The sequence below is a fragment of the Camelus bactrianus genome, chromosome 18 (assembly GCF_048773025.1).
Source record: "Camelus bactrianus isolate YW-2024 breed Bactrian camel chromosome 18, ASM4877302v1, whole genome shotgun sequence".
In the NCBI taxonomy this organism is placed as follows: domain Eukaryota; kingdom Metazoa; phylum Chordata; class Mammalia; order Artiodactyla; family Camelidae; genus Camelus; species Camelus bactrianus.
Genome location: NC_133556.1, coordinates 24981750 through 24998363, shown reverse-complemented (window position 1 = coordinate 24998363; position 16614 = coordinate 24981750). Strand labels below are relative to the sequence as shown.

General features: G+C 42.0%; 1 protein-coding gene across 1 annotated transcript; it reads right to left on the bottom strand.

Annotated features, from left to right (window-relative positions):
• Positions 1–15336: 15336 nt before the first annotated feature.
• KHDC3L (KH domain containing 3 like, subcortical maternal complex member) lies at positions 15337–16607 on the bottom strand. The gene is given in 2 exon segments (XM_074345423.1): positions 15337–16280; positions 16282–16607. Coding segments are annotated over 2 exon segments (630 nt in total). The 5' UTR covers positions 16441–16607; the 3' UTR covers positions 15337–15809.
• Between the last annotated feature and the right edge of the window lie 7 nt (positions 16608–16614).

Here is a 16614-nt window from a genome sequence, read left to right as displayed (position 1 = left end):
TCAGTGGTAGAGCACATGCTTAGCATGCATGAGGCCCTGGGTTCAATCCTCAGTTCCTCCATAAAAAAATAAAAGTAAAAAAGAGAGAGAATTTAAAAAAAAAGAAAAGAACAGAACACAGAAACAAAAGACTGTCATCAGTCAAGAGAAATGAGCAATAGCAAAGATAATACGTCAGTTGTAAAGACTCTCAGTTCTTCTACAGGTAAAAATTAGCCTGAAGCTCAACCACCAGATCAACTGGAACCCAAGGGATGATGGTGTTGACCTCTTCTGACCCTCCCGACTTCAATCTCCTAAAGCTTGCACTCTTCCCACCACCCAAGTCCCCTCATGAGTATGCATGTACCCTTGGCCTGAAACTTCCCCAATTTTGCTATTGGGGAGACAGTGCTTTGGGAAAGATCCCTGGTTCTCTTTACTTGGTACAAGTAATAAATTCTTCCTTCTCCAGCCCTTTGGCCTGGTTGTATCTTCTGGCTTCAAACCCACCAGGAGGTGAACCCAGTTTTCAGGTTACAAAACTTTCTGCCCATCTGTAGTCACTCCCATGTCTAGCCGCAGGTCATCTACTTTCTGTCTCTATGGAGAAAGAAAGATTTTTGTATAAATGGAATTACACAATATTTATCCTTTTGTGTCTGGGTTCCTTCACTTAGTATACTGTTTTCGGGGTTCATCCATGCTATAGCATGCACCAATATTTCCTTCTTTTTAATTGCCAAATGGTGTCCCATTGTATGACTATGGTACATTTTATTTATTCATTAATTATTAATGGTGTGAAATAAAATTCACATTTTATGGCAAAGCACAAAAAATTTAACTGTAAAATGTGTTCTCTGCCCTCTGGCCTCCTCTCCCCTCACTGTGCATCATGTATCTGCCTTATGTATCAACCAGCCCCTCCCCACTGGCAGAAATACCTGCTCAGCCATAAAGAGCAACGTTCTCCTAGCATCAACAAGACAGCTCCTTCAAAGATAACACGCCCTCTTGACCTTGTGATGGGCCTCCAACGAGGTTAGATCTGGATTGTGTAAACTGCCAATAATACGTCACTTAATGTACAGCCCTCTGTCTCAGAAAACGTACTTAACTGTGTTTTGACTTTTAGTGGGTGGAACAGTCCTTGGAGTTTTCTGAGATTCTGTTCCTGTGTTACAATCCTCAAATCTGGCTTGAATGAAATTTTCCACTTCCTTCATAGATTGACTATTGATTACTTTTTATCAACAATGGACATTTGGGTGGTTTTCATTTTGAATGTCATGAAAAAATGCTATGAACATTTGCTTTTCAGACTTTGTGTTTTCATTTGTCTTGGGTGGATATCTAGGACTTTCCCAAGGCGGCAACACCTTCCAGCATCCATACCAGCAATGTATGCGGTTCTGTTTGAGGGGTGGGCCGGGGGCAGAAAGTTGACAGAGCTCGTGTGAAAGCCCAGTCCCAGGGGACCCTGGAGGACTTGGCAACAAGGGTTTTCCTGTCTGATGTTTAATTCTCTTGCCCAATGTTCATTTTACTTTACTTTTTCTTAATCATCAGCTCTTGGTGTAATGCAAAATTTCAACCATGAAAAATTACATTCCAGAAGTCATTTATGCCCTGTTTTACTTTGTCTTGGAGTTGGGGACTGCCCCTTTTCTAAGAGCATACGTTTACTTCTGGTTCCTTTATTTCCTCCCGTCTTCAAGGATTGAAAGCATTTAACACAGGACTCTAGAGTGCAAGTATCTCATTGGTTACATGTCATTAGCATCGTATATACAATATTATTTGAACTTTAAAGTCTATACCCAAACTATTCATCAACTGAGAGAAGATTAAAAATATTAAACACGAAAAGCCTCAAAAACATGGTAGATTGCAACATAGAGCATTCATCAAGCACCATGCCAAAATCCCTCTAAATGACAGTAAAGATTGTTGAAAGACAAAAATACACAAGGATAAAGAATGGGTGAGAATAAGGCAGCAACAGGAAAAAAAAAATACTAGAAGCTGGAAAGCAGATGAAAGTGTGCTATGCGGGCCGCCTTTCTGCGCCCCCCCCCCCCCCCCGGGAGACAGCCCACACTGTCTGTGGAGTGGGCACCTATTTAAACTTTAACCTGAGCACCCAACCCCCACACCTCGTGGTCTTTCTCTTGCCTTTTGGAACAGCCTACATTCTATACAGTATGTATCTCTCTAAATAAATCAATCTTTACTCAAAAAAAAAAAAAAAAGTGGGCTATGTGATTTAGACCAGAGGAAGCTGAAAAGTAAGCCCTGAGGAGGGCTGAGCCTGCTGTAGAAGCCCCCTCAGCCTGAGGAATGAGAGGAGCACGCGCCTCTGAAGCGGGGACGAGGGGAGAAGGGTTAGCTGAAAGTCTACATAAGACGCAGGAAGACTGCCCCCCACCTTCAATCTGTTCTCGACCCCCACCGAAAGACCATCTGAAAAAGACAGAGCCAGGAAGATTCTGGGCTCTGGGCTCACAGTGCTGTAAGAGCAAAGCAGAGCAAGAGCAGGCAAGACAGTGCGAGGCCTCTGCCTCGGCCGGTTGCGGACGCCCGGGACACGGGCGGGGAAGTGGACAGTCCTTCCGGGGGAAACGGATTCGTTCAAGAGAACAGAACTCCGATGCTGACACTGGGGAGGAAGAGCCTGGCTTCCGGTGAGATCGGCAACCCTTTGGAACAAGACCCCGCTCTGGAGATGGGAGAGGGGTGGGCTGTGCTGCTGGTGGGCCAGTAAACTAAGTGAGTTTGCCCTCCAGGTGACCTTTCTGTAGCTAAAGTTTACAGACTATTGAGATAGATTATTTTACACTGAAGTCCTGGAGTCAGAAGGCTAACCCCTGCCTTACAAATCTGCCAGTCAAGACTTTTAGAGATCAACTCTTAAAGGACTAGCCATATATAGTGAGCAGATTTTCTAAGAAAATCTCTAACACAAAAGAAAACCCCATATAACATGGACAAGTTAAGGAACTTTTGGATACACTCTTACTTCCCAGCGAGGGGGCTGTTATAAACATAAGTCCCATGTAAAAAGACAGATTATGGAAGCCAAAGAAAATGCTTCAGCAGATCATTATGCCAAAGAAACCACTTTCACCAAGGTTATGATCCTATCTCAGCCTTCAGAGGATAAATTACAAGAGGACATCATAAAATATCAGTATTTAGCCTCTGACTCTAAAAAGGAAGAATGAGAAAGTCTGGCTGTATCCTTTGCTCAGATCATCCCTGGCACTCTCAAGATGGCCATTTGGTGGTTCTAAATGATTTCAAATGGCTATTTGTTAAATTTCCCCATGAAACTACCCATTATGGAATAGACAAGTTGGTTACTATCTTAAATCAACATTGATGGAGAAACTTTAAAAAGAAAGCTAAGGCTATCTTCAGATTGTGTGCCACCTGTCAACAACATAATCCTGAAAAAACCGTGAAGGTGGGACATGGCCAGGAACCAAAGCCTCAAGGGCCCTCTGAAGGCCTTCAGATAGGCTATCCAGCTTTCACCCTCCAAGCGTGTGACTATGTTTAGTTACTGTTATGTCTAGTTGCAGAATGAAGTAAAGCATTTTCTTGCTGAAAAGCTACAGCCTTTCTAGTCATTGGAAAGCTGTGTGATTTTGTGCTTCTAACCAGGGAACATCCCAACTTTCGTATCAAGTGACTGAGGCACACACTTCATGGAAATAGCTATAAAAAGTTTGCAAGGTGTTATCTCTTACTCAAAAATTACAATTCCTGGAAAGGTTGAAAAGATCAATGACATCCTTAAATTAAAATTAGCAAAACTTTCAGAAACTCTTGAGTTCACTTGGCTGGAGGTACTCCCACAAGCCCTTATGGCCATTCAGTCTCCTCCCTCAAGGACGCACTGGTCATCCTTCTGTGGATTGGTAGCTGGAAGGCCCATGTGTTTAGAGATTTCCTTCCCAATGCTAGACTCTGCTGACTGCATGCAGACAGGGCAAAATATTGCAAGGGCCTCATGTCCTATACCAGTCCTATCACCAACAGGTTAAGACCACCCTCCCACAGCATCTTCCTAAATTGTCTCTTCATGATCTTCAACCAGGAGATTTCATCTACAGGAAGAAATACCAGAAAAAAACTGCTCCTTAATTTTGTTGGAAGGGACTTTATCAGATACTGTTAACAACAAGTGAACAGTGAAACTCCAAGGAGCCAATACTTGGGTTCATGTTTCACAACCAAAAAAAACAATTCACAATTGCACACAATTGGAAAACAACTGCAATATGGGACCTCAAACTCAGGATTCCCAGAGGTCCTCCAGAAGTGAGTCTTGGGAAGCAGACAGCTGGCCCAGACCTTTGGAGCAAACAGATGACCTCAGATAATCCTTGGTCTGCTGTTGGGCCAAGATACCTATCTAATCCCTGTTTTGTTTTTTATCTGCTTGTTGATAATCATTCTTTACATTTTTTATAGAGCTCTTGTTGTCATCCATCCGTAATGGTCTTTTCTCTTTTTTCCCCCTTATTATAAATGTTGGGTCAGAATATACTCATTCTAATGCCATTCTTAGATTATCCTGAACAGTACCCACTGCTTTCAATCATATGGACAGCTGGGTATGATATCCATTACCGACCATCAGAATGATGGTGTTTCCATTGGCACCCATGTGGACAATTGACCTTTTAAAAATTAATTAATTAATTAATTATGCAGGGTGGATATTTAGGTTTTTATTTATTTTATTTTTAGAGGAGGTCCTCGGGCTTGATCCCAGGACCTCGTGCATGTTAAACACGCACTCTATCACTTGAGCTATACCCTCCCACCTCCAATGATTGACCTTAAACAAGTCAATCTGTGGCTTTGCTAGTGTTCCTTTCTCCCAGAAGAGGAACCAATTATTACAACCTATTGACTGACCCAAGGTAATTCTAAATTTGGATTTAACAAACTTCATTGTGCAATGGGCCATGGAAGGGACTAATAGAGATCTGAATATGTTATCCAGCTAATGTAAGGCCTTGGCTCCAACTTTTTCTAGCTGTGATACACTTTTTAAAATTGAAGTACAGTTGATGAACAATATTATAAAAGTTACAGGTTTGCAATATAGTGCAATATAGGTCACAGTTTATATACTCCATTTATAGTTATTATAAAATATTGACTATATTCCCCATGTTGTACAATACATCTTTGTAGCTTATTTTATACCTAGTAGTTTGTACCTCTTAATCTCCTACCCCTATATTGCCCCTAACTCTTCCATCTCCTCACTGGTAACCACTGGTTTGTCCTCTATATCTGTGAGTTTCTGTTTTGTTATATTCACTAGCTTGTTGTGCTTCTTACATTTCACATCTAAGTGATATCATACTTTTGTCTTTCTCTGACTTACTTCTCTTGGCATAATACCCTCCAAGTCCTTCCATGTTGCTGCAAATGGCAACATTTCCTTCTTTGTTATGGCTGAGCAGTATTCCACTGTGTGTGTATCTCATACATTTTCTCTTTTCATTCATCTGTTGGTGGACACTTGGGCTGCTTCCATATCTTGGCAATTGTAAATAATTCTCCTATGAACACTGGAGTGGATATATCTTTTTGAATTAGTGTTTTTGTTTCCTTCAGATATATACCCAGGAGTAGAATTGCTGGGTCATATGGTAGTTCTATTTTTAGTTTTTTGAGAAACCTCCATACTGTTTTCTAGTGGCTACACCAATTTACATTCCCATCAACAGTGTACGAGGGTTTTCTCCATATTCTCACCAATATTTATTATTTGTTGTCTTTTTGATGATGGCCATCCTGGCAGGTGTGGAGTGATATCTTACTGTGATTTTGATTTGCATTTCTCCAATTAGCGAGATTGAACATCTTTTCATGTGTCTCTTGGCCATCTGCACTTCCTCTTTGGAAAAATGTCTATTCAGGTCTTCTGTCCATTTTAAATCAGGTTTGTTTTTGATGTTGAATTGTATGGGATGTTTATATATTTTGGATATTAACCCCTTAACGATCATGGCATTTGCAAATATTTTCTCCCATTCAGTAGGGTATCTTTTCATTTTGTTGATGGTCCCCTCTGCTGTGCAAAAATTTTTAATTAGATTCTATTTGTTTATTTTGTTTTTATTTCCTTTGCTTTCAGAGACAGATCCAAAAAAATATTGCTGCAATTTATGTCAAAGAGTGTTCTACCTATGTTTCCCTCTAGGAGTTTTAGAGTATCCAATCTTAAACTTAAGTCTTTAATCCATTTTGAGTTTATTTTAGTTTATGGTGTTAGAGAATGCTCTAATTTCATTATTTTGCATGTAGCTGTCCAGTTTTCCCAGCATCACTTGTTGAAGAGACTGTCTTCTCTCCACTGAATATTCTTGCCTCCTTTGCTGTGACATACATTTGGATGTTATTTGGTGCAAAAAAAAAAAGTGTTCAAATAGATAAACAAGATTATACTGTATAGCACAGGGAAATATATACAAGATCTTGTGGTAGCTCACAACGAAAAAAAATGTGTCAATGAATATATATGTATGTTCATGTATAACTGAAAAATTGTGCTCTACACTGGAATTTGACACAACATTGTAAAATGACTATAACTCAATAAAAAAGTTTAAAAACATAGTGTTTGTTGTGCTTTGTAACATTTTTCATTGTATAGAGATTTCATCTTAAGAACTGAAGTCAAAAGAAGTGAAGTCATGAAGAAAAAAGCTTCTCAATGGGAAATTACAAAACCAATTCACTCACATACTTCACTGACTGAACTCAAATCCCCTCAGACTGGCTCCTCCAGAATTAAGCAGAGGAAATGAAAACAGGCGACCCACTGTCTTCTCGGTAGTATTTTTCTTTTAAATTTTGTAGGGTGCAGAGTGTTTAAATAACTTGCGTTTGGTCACACAGCTAGAAGATGTTGGAGTAAGTATTCAAATCATGCCTCTCTCCCCCACCAATCAGAGTCCAGGCAGGAAGCCTTGGAGGTATAAAGTGACAAAACTGATTCCTCTCGGCAAATTCTGCTAAATCCTGAAAAGCTTGCAATTCTGTTCTGACGCTGGCATGGATCAACTAATAAAACTCAAGGCTTGTCAAATGCAGAAAACTCAGTATGGGGTTTCCTCATAAAGTAAAACCCCAAATGGCTATACTTCCAAAATAAAACTAAAGCAGAAGTAAACATTGCCAGGCAGATGGAAAGGGCAAAGGAACTTTTCTTGACCTTGCCTTTCTCAAGTATGTCTGGACCTAATAATTAACTACCGCAAACCAGCCTTGTGTCTTATTCATGCTACACGTAGGAGTCTGAAAAGTGTCAGGGAGATAATTTGAAGAGGCCTCAAGTTGGAGATGTATCCTTAAGAGAATGGCTCAAGCAAAAAATGATCAGTTTCTAAAAAGATGAAATTATATCCCTACATTGTGCCCAATTAAAAAAAATTAACCCCAGATGATTCAAGGATTTAAACATTAGGATAGAAACACCAGAATTCTTAGCGGAAAGGAGAGTGGACGTCTCTAGGCCTCACGGTGGGGAAGGATTTCTTAAGCAGGACAAGGAGTGCACTTACCATGAAGGCTGATGAATCTGACTATATTAAAATTAAGAATTTTATTCATCAAAAGACACCTTGCGGGAGGGTATAGCTCAGTGGTAGAGTGTGTGCTTAGCGTGCACAAGGTCCTGGGTTCAATCCTCAGTACCTCCATTAAAAGATAAATAAATATCCCACTTGTTAGCATGTGAAGCCACCGAGCCCATAAAAACTGGCAACACCATGCCTCGCGGCGTCTCTTGCTCCCTCGTCTTCCAAGATGGCCCGCACTCTGTCTATGGAGTGTGTATCTACTTTTACTTTAACCTGAGCACCCAACCCCCACAACTCATGGCCTTTCTCTCGCCTTCTGAAACAGCCTGCACACTATGTAGTATGTATCTCTCTAAATCTATCTTTAATTAAAAAAAGATAAACAAATAAATAAATAAACTCAATGACCTCCCCCCAAAACAAACAAAAGACACCTTAAAGAAGGTGAAAAGCAATTTAAACTGAAGATATTCATAGTACATACAATTGAAAAAAAATTAGTAAGAGACTGACTTTATATCCCCAAGACTTTTTTTACAATATGCATGCATTAGTATGTTGATTTTAACATTAAATTGAAGAAATAAAAATATCCAGTAAAGCTAGATCCATTATCTCCTCTCAGATAATTGTTGGAGCCTAGATGTAATGAGGGAATTCAGTACATTAAAATTACCCCCCCCCAAAATTATCCCTTTTACGTAAATGACTGAAACTCTCCATTTAAAGGATTTTTTAAAAATCATAACTAATTTTAAGAGCAAAACTGTTTGCATATCAGATGCCATTTATTCTAAAACAACTGCCAAAGAATATTTCTAGAAACGCACTGGAGAAAGTGTAAGAACATACATGGGTGAGACACACCGACATCAGGACAGTGATTCCCTGCGGGGAGGGAAAGGAAAGACGCTTTAGTGATACACATTTTAAAGGAGAGAGGAGTGAGGCAAATGTGGGAAAATGCTAACATTTTATTAAGTAGGCGGGTCGTGGTACATGAGTCTTTGCTACACAACTTTTCTGAATGTGTGAAATCTTTCATAATTTAAATTGGGGTGGGGGGTCCTGGGGAGAGGTAATTAGGTTGGCTTATTTATTTATTTAACAGAAGTACTGGGGCTTGAACCCAGGGCCTCGTGCATGCTTAGCATGCACTCTACCACTGAGCTGTCCTCTCCCTCCTCATAGTTCAAGTTCTTTAACATTAAGAACACTGGGAAGAAGTGTGCATCAACACTAGTTGTCTCAGGATGCTGGAAACAAACAGGATTTGTCTACACTGGCTCGTTTGCTAGAATGACCAACTCTGACATTTATATTTTAAAACATGACACACCTATTCAAATGATTTTGAATTGGTAACAAACCAGAGAATCAGAAGGCAGATCACAGGTTGCAGAAGAGACAAGCTGTAGACTCCACGAGCCTGCTCTCAGCCTGCCCCACCTGCTGACCTGCAGAAACCTGTTGTTTTTCTCTGTGTTCCCTTTTATCCGTGTGCCAGTACCCTGTCTTTACTGCCTCCGTAACCTTTTAATATCTAAAAAGGGTAGTTGCTCTGTCATTCTAACTTTCAGAATTTGGGAGAATGATAGCTATGTACTTATTGATAAGAGCTTGTATCACGCACGAGGCCCTGTGCCAAGCACCTAAATAGGATGCTTGGCGCATAAGTAACTTGCTGAGTCCCAGAGCCAGGCCATGGGGCTGGGTGAGATTTGAACCACACATTGATTCTAGGATCTTACCTCTACGCTATACTTTCCCCATGTGCGTTTATTTTTCTCCACAGCTGAATTTAGGCTCCTTTTCATTGTTTTTAATTTTTTTAATTTTTAATTTTAATTTTTTTTCTTTAGGGTTAGGGTTAGCGTTAGGAGTAGGTGTTAGGGCTAGGGTTAGGGTTAGGGCTAAGGGTTTAGGTTAGGCTTCATGTTAGGGTTAGGGTTAGGGCTTGGGCTAGGTTTAAGGCTAGGGTTAGGGTAAGGGTTTAGGGTTAGGTTTAGCGTTAGCGTGAGAGTTAGGGTTAGGGTTTAGCGTTTAGGGGTAGGGTTAGTCTCACTGTCTTTATCTTTTTTAAGAGGAATTAGAATACCCTTCCTAATTTGTGAAGAATCCACAGTATTTGCTATTCTGTGAGGGACAAGACAACTTGTTTTCCCTAACAACTTGCTAAAATAGAAATATCTACTAGTGCCACGCTCGATATAAGAATATCACTGTTGATTTTTCTGACAATAAACATACTTACATCCTCCATTTTTGAAGAGTAAGGCAACATACAAAGTATTAAAGTACTCAAAAAATCTCACTGCCCATACATTCTCTTCGAGTAGCTTTCCATTGCACTAAATACTTTTGTATAATTTTAGTATTTTGTTGATGCATACAAAGTATTCTGTTCAAACCAAAGACATGCCCATCCACAGTGTAAGAAGATTCCTCAGACCGTACAAAGAGAACACATCCGTTCAGCCAGCACCCAAAGAACGGCCATGACCAGCACTTTTTTCTGACTTTTTTCAGCACTGCTTTTCTGACTTAAATATAAATGGAATCATTGTGAGATTTATCCATGTTGCCAGCAGTTATAGTTCCACTCTCTGAATAAATCATAATTTAGTTTTCCATTCTGTTGATGTACATTTTAGTTGTTTCCCAATTGGACCTGCAATGAATCGGGCTACTGTGAAAATCCTTGTACGTGACTTCAGTGCATACATATATGCATTTCCATTGAGTATTTGTCTAGACTGGAATTGCTGAGTTAGAGGGTGTACATAAAGTCACATTGCCAAGGTGCCTGAATCAATTTACCTTCCTTTCAGCAGGGTGTGGGACTTCAGTTGCTCTGCATCTTTGTCAACGGTCAATTTTTATTTTAGAGACTAGGTATTAGCACTATTGCACTGCACTTCTAAAAAATACAATCACTTAACTGGTTACACAATATAAAATTGTGAGTGTACATTTCCTTCTTTGGTAAATTTGCAAGTTGTGCCACCATCATCACAAACCAATTTTTGAATATTTCCATCACTTCAGTAAGTTCCCTTTTGCCTGTTTGCAGTCAGTCATCTCTACTGTCTCCAGCCCCAGGCAATCAGCCTGCTTTCAGTCTCCGCAAAGTTGTCCTTTCTGAACATCTAATTTAAGTGGAATAATATAAAGTGCCATCTTTTGCATCTGGCTTCTTTATCTAGTTGAAGTATCTCTGCTTTTTGATTGGAGTATTTAGCCCATTCTACTTTAATGTAAGTATCGTATGATTGGATTTCTGTCTGCCATTTTGCTTTATTTCCTATCATGTCTTTTTTCTTTTCCTCCTTCATTATTTTGTGTTGGATAAATTTTTGTATACCATTTTGACTCCTATTTTTAAAGTGATTTTTTTTCCTCGGGGTTGCCTTAGGGATGATAGAAATCTTAACTTATTACATGCTGTTTCTGATTAATGGAAAGGAGGGAAGGAGGAAAAAGAAACAGTTGAATAAATGGAAACACTAGGTTCTTGGATAGCAGAGTCCAGTGTAGCATGGATGTGGTCAGCTCTTCCCAGAACTCAATGCAATTTCGGTTATAATCACAACTGCTTTTTTAGGGGCTGAGGCTGTAGGTTGAGAGTCTTCCTTAAAGTCTGATTATATAGGTGCTTCAGCAGGACTCGGGAAGGCTGTAAATAAGGTTCTTCCTAGATGTCTAGTGAAAAATTCCGAGATAAATAGTGCAAATGTGTATTAACTAAACTGAAGTACAACAGCCTGTCACATATGCTCCACAGCGAGACTCTCAAGATTTCCCAGAGAATCCATAAACCTCTGAAATTTTTCTCTGATACCTTCAGTGAGTGAAGAGTGAGCCTATTCAAAGGCACTGTCCACATTGAATTATTTGCTGCCAACCAGCTTCCCCTGCTCCCAAAGTGTGCGAGCAGGAGTCACTGTCCTCACGCTGTCTGTGGCTTTCTCTCTCCCAGGCTTACAGTTCCACATGGTTAGATCTAGGTTATCTATTTTCGGCAAAAATACTAGATAAATCATATTGTGTGTTTCTCAGTGCTTCACAACACGAGGCACGGGGTCTGTTTTTGTCCCACTCAGTGAGATTGTTAAAGGCCTTGTTTTGATCAAAAGTGTGGAGTTGAGAAATTTTGGTAAAGGAAGTAGTGCCAACCTGGCGTAACTGAAATGGAGCGGCAGGAAGACCTCGGACAGGCTATCCCGTGTGCTCTGTAGCTGAACTTCAAAAGTTTTCCACGGATTCTAGCAATGGTGAAACTTTGATGACTCTGGTCAGCCTATTCAAAAGCTGTTCAGACTGACCTCTTTACTAGCCCTTGATCATTTTACCTGCAAAAATGTACAAACAAGAGTAGAGTTGCTGTTTCCAGACTTGTGTAGTTTTTTTTTTCTTTTAAAAATTGAGGTCTAGTTGATTCACAGTATTATATTAGTTTCAGGTGTACAACATAATGATTTACTATTTTTATAGATTGTACTCCATTTACGGTTATTAAAAATGGTGGCTGTATTTTCCAGTGCTGTGCAATAGATCCTTGTTGCTCACCTATTTTATACACAGTGCTTTGTACCTCGTAATCTCCTGCCCCCTGCCCCTCCCCCTTCCTTCTCCCCACTGGGAACCACTAGTTCGCTATGTCTGTGAGTCTGTTTCTGTTTTGTTATATATATTCATTTATTTTTTAGATTCTATATATGTGATAACAGTATTTGTCTAACTTATTTTACTAAGCATAATACTCTAGGTCCATCCACGTTGTTGCAAATGGAAGAATTTCTTACAGTGGAGTAATATTTCATTCTCTCTCTATATATGCCATATCTTTATCCATTTATCTGTCAGTGGACACTCAGGTTGCTTCCATATCTTGGCTGTTGTAAATAGTGCTGCTCTGAACATCGAGGTTCATGTATCTTTCGAATTAGGAGACTTCTGTAGTTTTTGCCTCTGTTCCTTGACAACTTACACTGATGGCCTTGGGCCTGTTTCCAGTTTTCCTATCTAATGCATCTTCTTTTAATTCATAAAATACACTCTTTAGTGCATATATAATATACATGTAGTTTAAAGAATAAAATGAACACTAGAGCATACTTTAGTAGAATAAAATCAATATTTTTGAGAAGGCATTTGTATAGACACATTTTCCATGAACCAGTTTGTTATGCATTTTAATAAATTACTTCATTGGGAAAACACATGACCAAGACTGCCAACTGAACAGTGAGAGAAGGCTAGTCCTCCAAGGTATTAAATTATTCTATGCAGCTACATAGTTGGAAGTGGGCTACATAGGAAAAAATGACACACATGGATGTAAAACTGATTAGTACTAGCGAGTCTGGGTGAGGATGGAGAACAGCTTTCCTGCCATGCAGTGAGAAGATCCGTTGGTATGGCTACACCATTGTAGGGCAGTTTAGCAGTGTGGTTTTTAAAGGGGCTTGTTCTGTAACCCAGCCGTTCCACGTCCCTAGGAAGCTCCCCTAGGGAAATAGTCCAGCATGGACACAATGATGCCAATGGAAATTCAGTGCAACAGTTCGTAATCGAGTAATTTGGGAAACAAACCAAACAACCAGTGGTGAAGGAAGGGGCTAAATCAAACTGTCCCCATCCTGAGGGAAATCAAGCTGCTAGAAGGTGAAAAAGGTATATCCAAAAATGTAAAAGTACATGTTAAACTGTTTAAAGTGATTTTCTGTAAGACAGGAAGTTTGAGAGGGCAGACAGGGAGGTCTGGGGACTTTGATTTGGGTGAAGACTCAGCATTGGTTTGGCACTGGTTTATGCCCTGCTTGGAGAGGAAACTAAGTTTCTTTAAAAATCGGTACTTTATGGGCATAAGGAATTTTACATAGAGGTTCGTAACACCTAAATGCTTGTATTTAAAGTTCAACCTCCCTTCTTTTCCTGAGTCCCTCCAGCCAAGGATGTTTACTATATTTCACCACTTTCTTTCATAAACTGGTTTCAGACATGACCATGTGATGTGTGTGCACATAGAGGGCATTTCTGTCTAAGTTTCAGAATAGTCAGAGACTCCTAAATATTCCCTTGGCTTGCTACCTGCTGCTCAGTAAGCTTTCTTACAAAGGAGAGAATAGGACATTCTGGTCAAGTGGGTACTACTTAGGTGGGGTAACACAAAACAAACCAAAAAAATACTGCTGAGTCTTAATTCTACTCTGCTGTAGCCTCTAAACATTGAGTCTGCATTGATTTTGAGTCTTGTGTTTAAGTGTCACTCACCTCAGCCTATTTTTAGAAGAGGCAAGGAGAAGCCTATTAACTATTGGTAAATTCAGCTCGCACCTTTATTTTCCTTATTATAAACTAAAGACTTATTTAAAATTGGAGGGATCATTAGGGGACACACCACTCCCTGATCTTTAAAGTTAGGTTTTGTTGAATTTTTTTTCTAGTTTTTATTTATTTTTTTCCCAATGATTTTCTTGAAAGGATTAAGGATTAACAGCATTCTTAGTTTCCAAGATATGATAGATGACAGTTTTATCAAATAATATACTATGGAAGACACAGCTGGTGGTGTCCAGGTCCACTTACAAATATGACTTTCCTGCAGACAGAACTAGTAATACTTGCAAATGTGGAACACGTGCTCAACAAAATTCAAACAACCTAATAGAACATTGTGCCTTCTGTTCAACTTTGGGGCAGGTACTGATCATAACTTATTTTCATTTATCTCTGAAATACTTCAGGTGTTTACTGCCCTGTTCATTCCCACCAGTTTTACTGTTTGTTCAGGATCTTTTGGGTTTTGTTTTCGTTTTCCCTGAGGTATAGTTTACCTACAATAAAGCTTACACTTTTTAGCTGATGGTTCAAGGAGTTTTGACAAATGTATACGGTTGCATAATCACCAACTAATCAAGCTGTAGACAGTCTGTTAACGCCAAGAGGCTCTCTCTTGGCCCTTTGCAGACAATTGGCTCCTTCCAACCCCAAGGTTTTGGTGAATTTTTAAAACAAAAGGTTCCGTAACACTGAATTGATTCACGTTGTTTTTGATCCTAGCACCCAGCTGTTAGCAGTTTACTTCCCTCATCTAGCGACGGTGCCTGGACCGGGAGTCAGACCGATAGAGGTGCGAATCATCCCTGCCATGGCAACCGCCGCACGACGCGCGAGTGTACACCTTCCATTTACACAATGTTAGGTGTCAAATACACGTCAATGTTTAAGAAGTGACGAGGAGGGCTCCCCAACTGCTGCGGTTACTGAGGAAGAGTCACCAGCACTGCTTTCGTCTCACTTGCGTCAAGCCTCACTGAGGGTCGAGAGACCCGGGCGGGGCTTGAAGAGCGCAGCCCCGCTGCCCCCGCTTTTCCGGTTCCCATCCCCCGACCCCGCCGTCAGTTGCCCGAGGGGAAGTCCGGGGCTTGCAGCGCCGAGAAACGCCAGGCCCGGATTGAAACCAAGTTTTCGCTTCCCAGGTGATCTTGAGTGGAGACATCACAGTCTTGGACAGGTTTCCCGGAGAAGACGGGGCCAAGAGGCCTTTGACCTTCCAAAGCCGGATGCGCGCGGTTAAGGGGCACAAGGGAAGCACCTGGTCGGCCAGAAATCCAAAAGCTCCCACCCGCCTGAGTGCGAGTCAGCCCAGAGCACACGTGCCTCTCCCCCACTTCTCCCTGCCACTTAACAGCCGTTAGGGAAATTCGGCTCTTAATAGAACTCTGGATTCGTGTTTGCAAACATTTTAATGGAGTGGGGGTGGGGGAACACCAAATCCAACCCACACACCATTTTTCTTCTTTTCAGCTTCTGCATCAGAAGCAGAACTGAGAATAGAGCTCCAGGCGGGGGCTTCCACTTTGACCTTGCCTGGCGCTCTTGTTCCTGGGCCCCAGATGCCTTCAAAACCTGGTAACCGGGCTCTGGGCGGTAGCTTTGGGGAGGCGCTGGGCCGCCGCTTCCCTGACAGGCTCCTTCTCCGAGCCTGGAAGAAGAGCAGTGTGAGACCACGCCTGTGTTCCAAATACTCTCTCCTCAAAAGGAGGCAGCAGTACGGGCTGCCGGGGTTGGCCTGGAATCTGAGAGTACGAGGTCAATTTGGTCCTCTAGATCCCTTGCAGAGAAGAAACCCTCCCCCAGGCGAACTAAGAGGATGAGACCGCTGCCCAGGCACAGCCAGGAGGCATCAAGATCCCCTGCCCAGGGAACCTTTCACTGTCCGGGGTCCCGTACTTGGCGGTGATAGTCAGCTAAGCTCATGATCACGCTGGAGACATCCTTCTGGTAATAAGGCCAAGCAAGTATCAAGATCTCAGCCTCACCTTCAGGGCCCCACCGACGGACGTGAAGCACGGTCTGGGACACGCACTGGGATGTGCTCTCCTTCCCGGCCTGCGCAGGAAGCAGGCAGGCCGCGAGGAGTGAGACTTGGGAGCAGAGGCGGCAGAGGGGCACCGGACGGGGGCCAGGGCCACCGCAGAGGCTAGCCTTGGGACGCAGCCAGCTTGGGGCAGGAGGAGGGGAAGGAGACGACAGCGTCGGCCTCCCCTTTCGGACCCACTCACCGAAGATCGCTTCCACCGGCCAGGCCTCCAGGAGCATTACCTTCGGAGCCCTCAGGTACTCGGCGTAAAGCCAGCAGGGCCGTTTGGTGAGGTTACCCAGCACCTCGAATAGACAGCATCCTCTCTCGCTGCTGTAGCTGAGTCAGGGTAGGAAACCGTTTGGGAGCGGCCATGCTGCAGCGGGCCCTGAGGCGGAGCGGTGGAGACTGGCGGCTGCAGGAGCGCCCTGGCCTTATTTCAAGGGCCGAGTGCCTCTCCACCTCCCGTGCCCTCCTCATTGGATCCCAGGCCTCGCCTCCAAACCCCGCAGCAGGGGCCTGTTCTCAAGACTTCGCAGGTGCACCCTGCCGAGCGCCTCATCTGGATCCTCCCAATTCCAGGTGCGCTGGAAGAGGGCGGAGCTCCGGGCTTGAGCCTACGACTGGGAAACTGTGGAAGCAGTAACTGTGGAC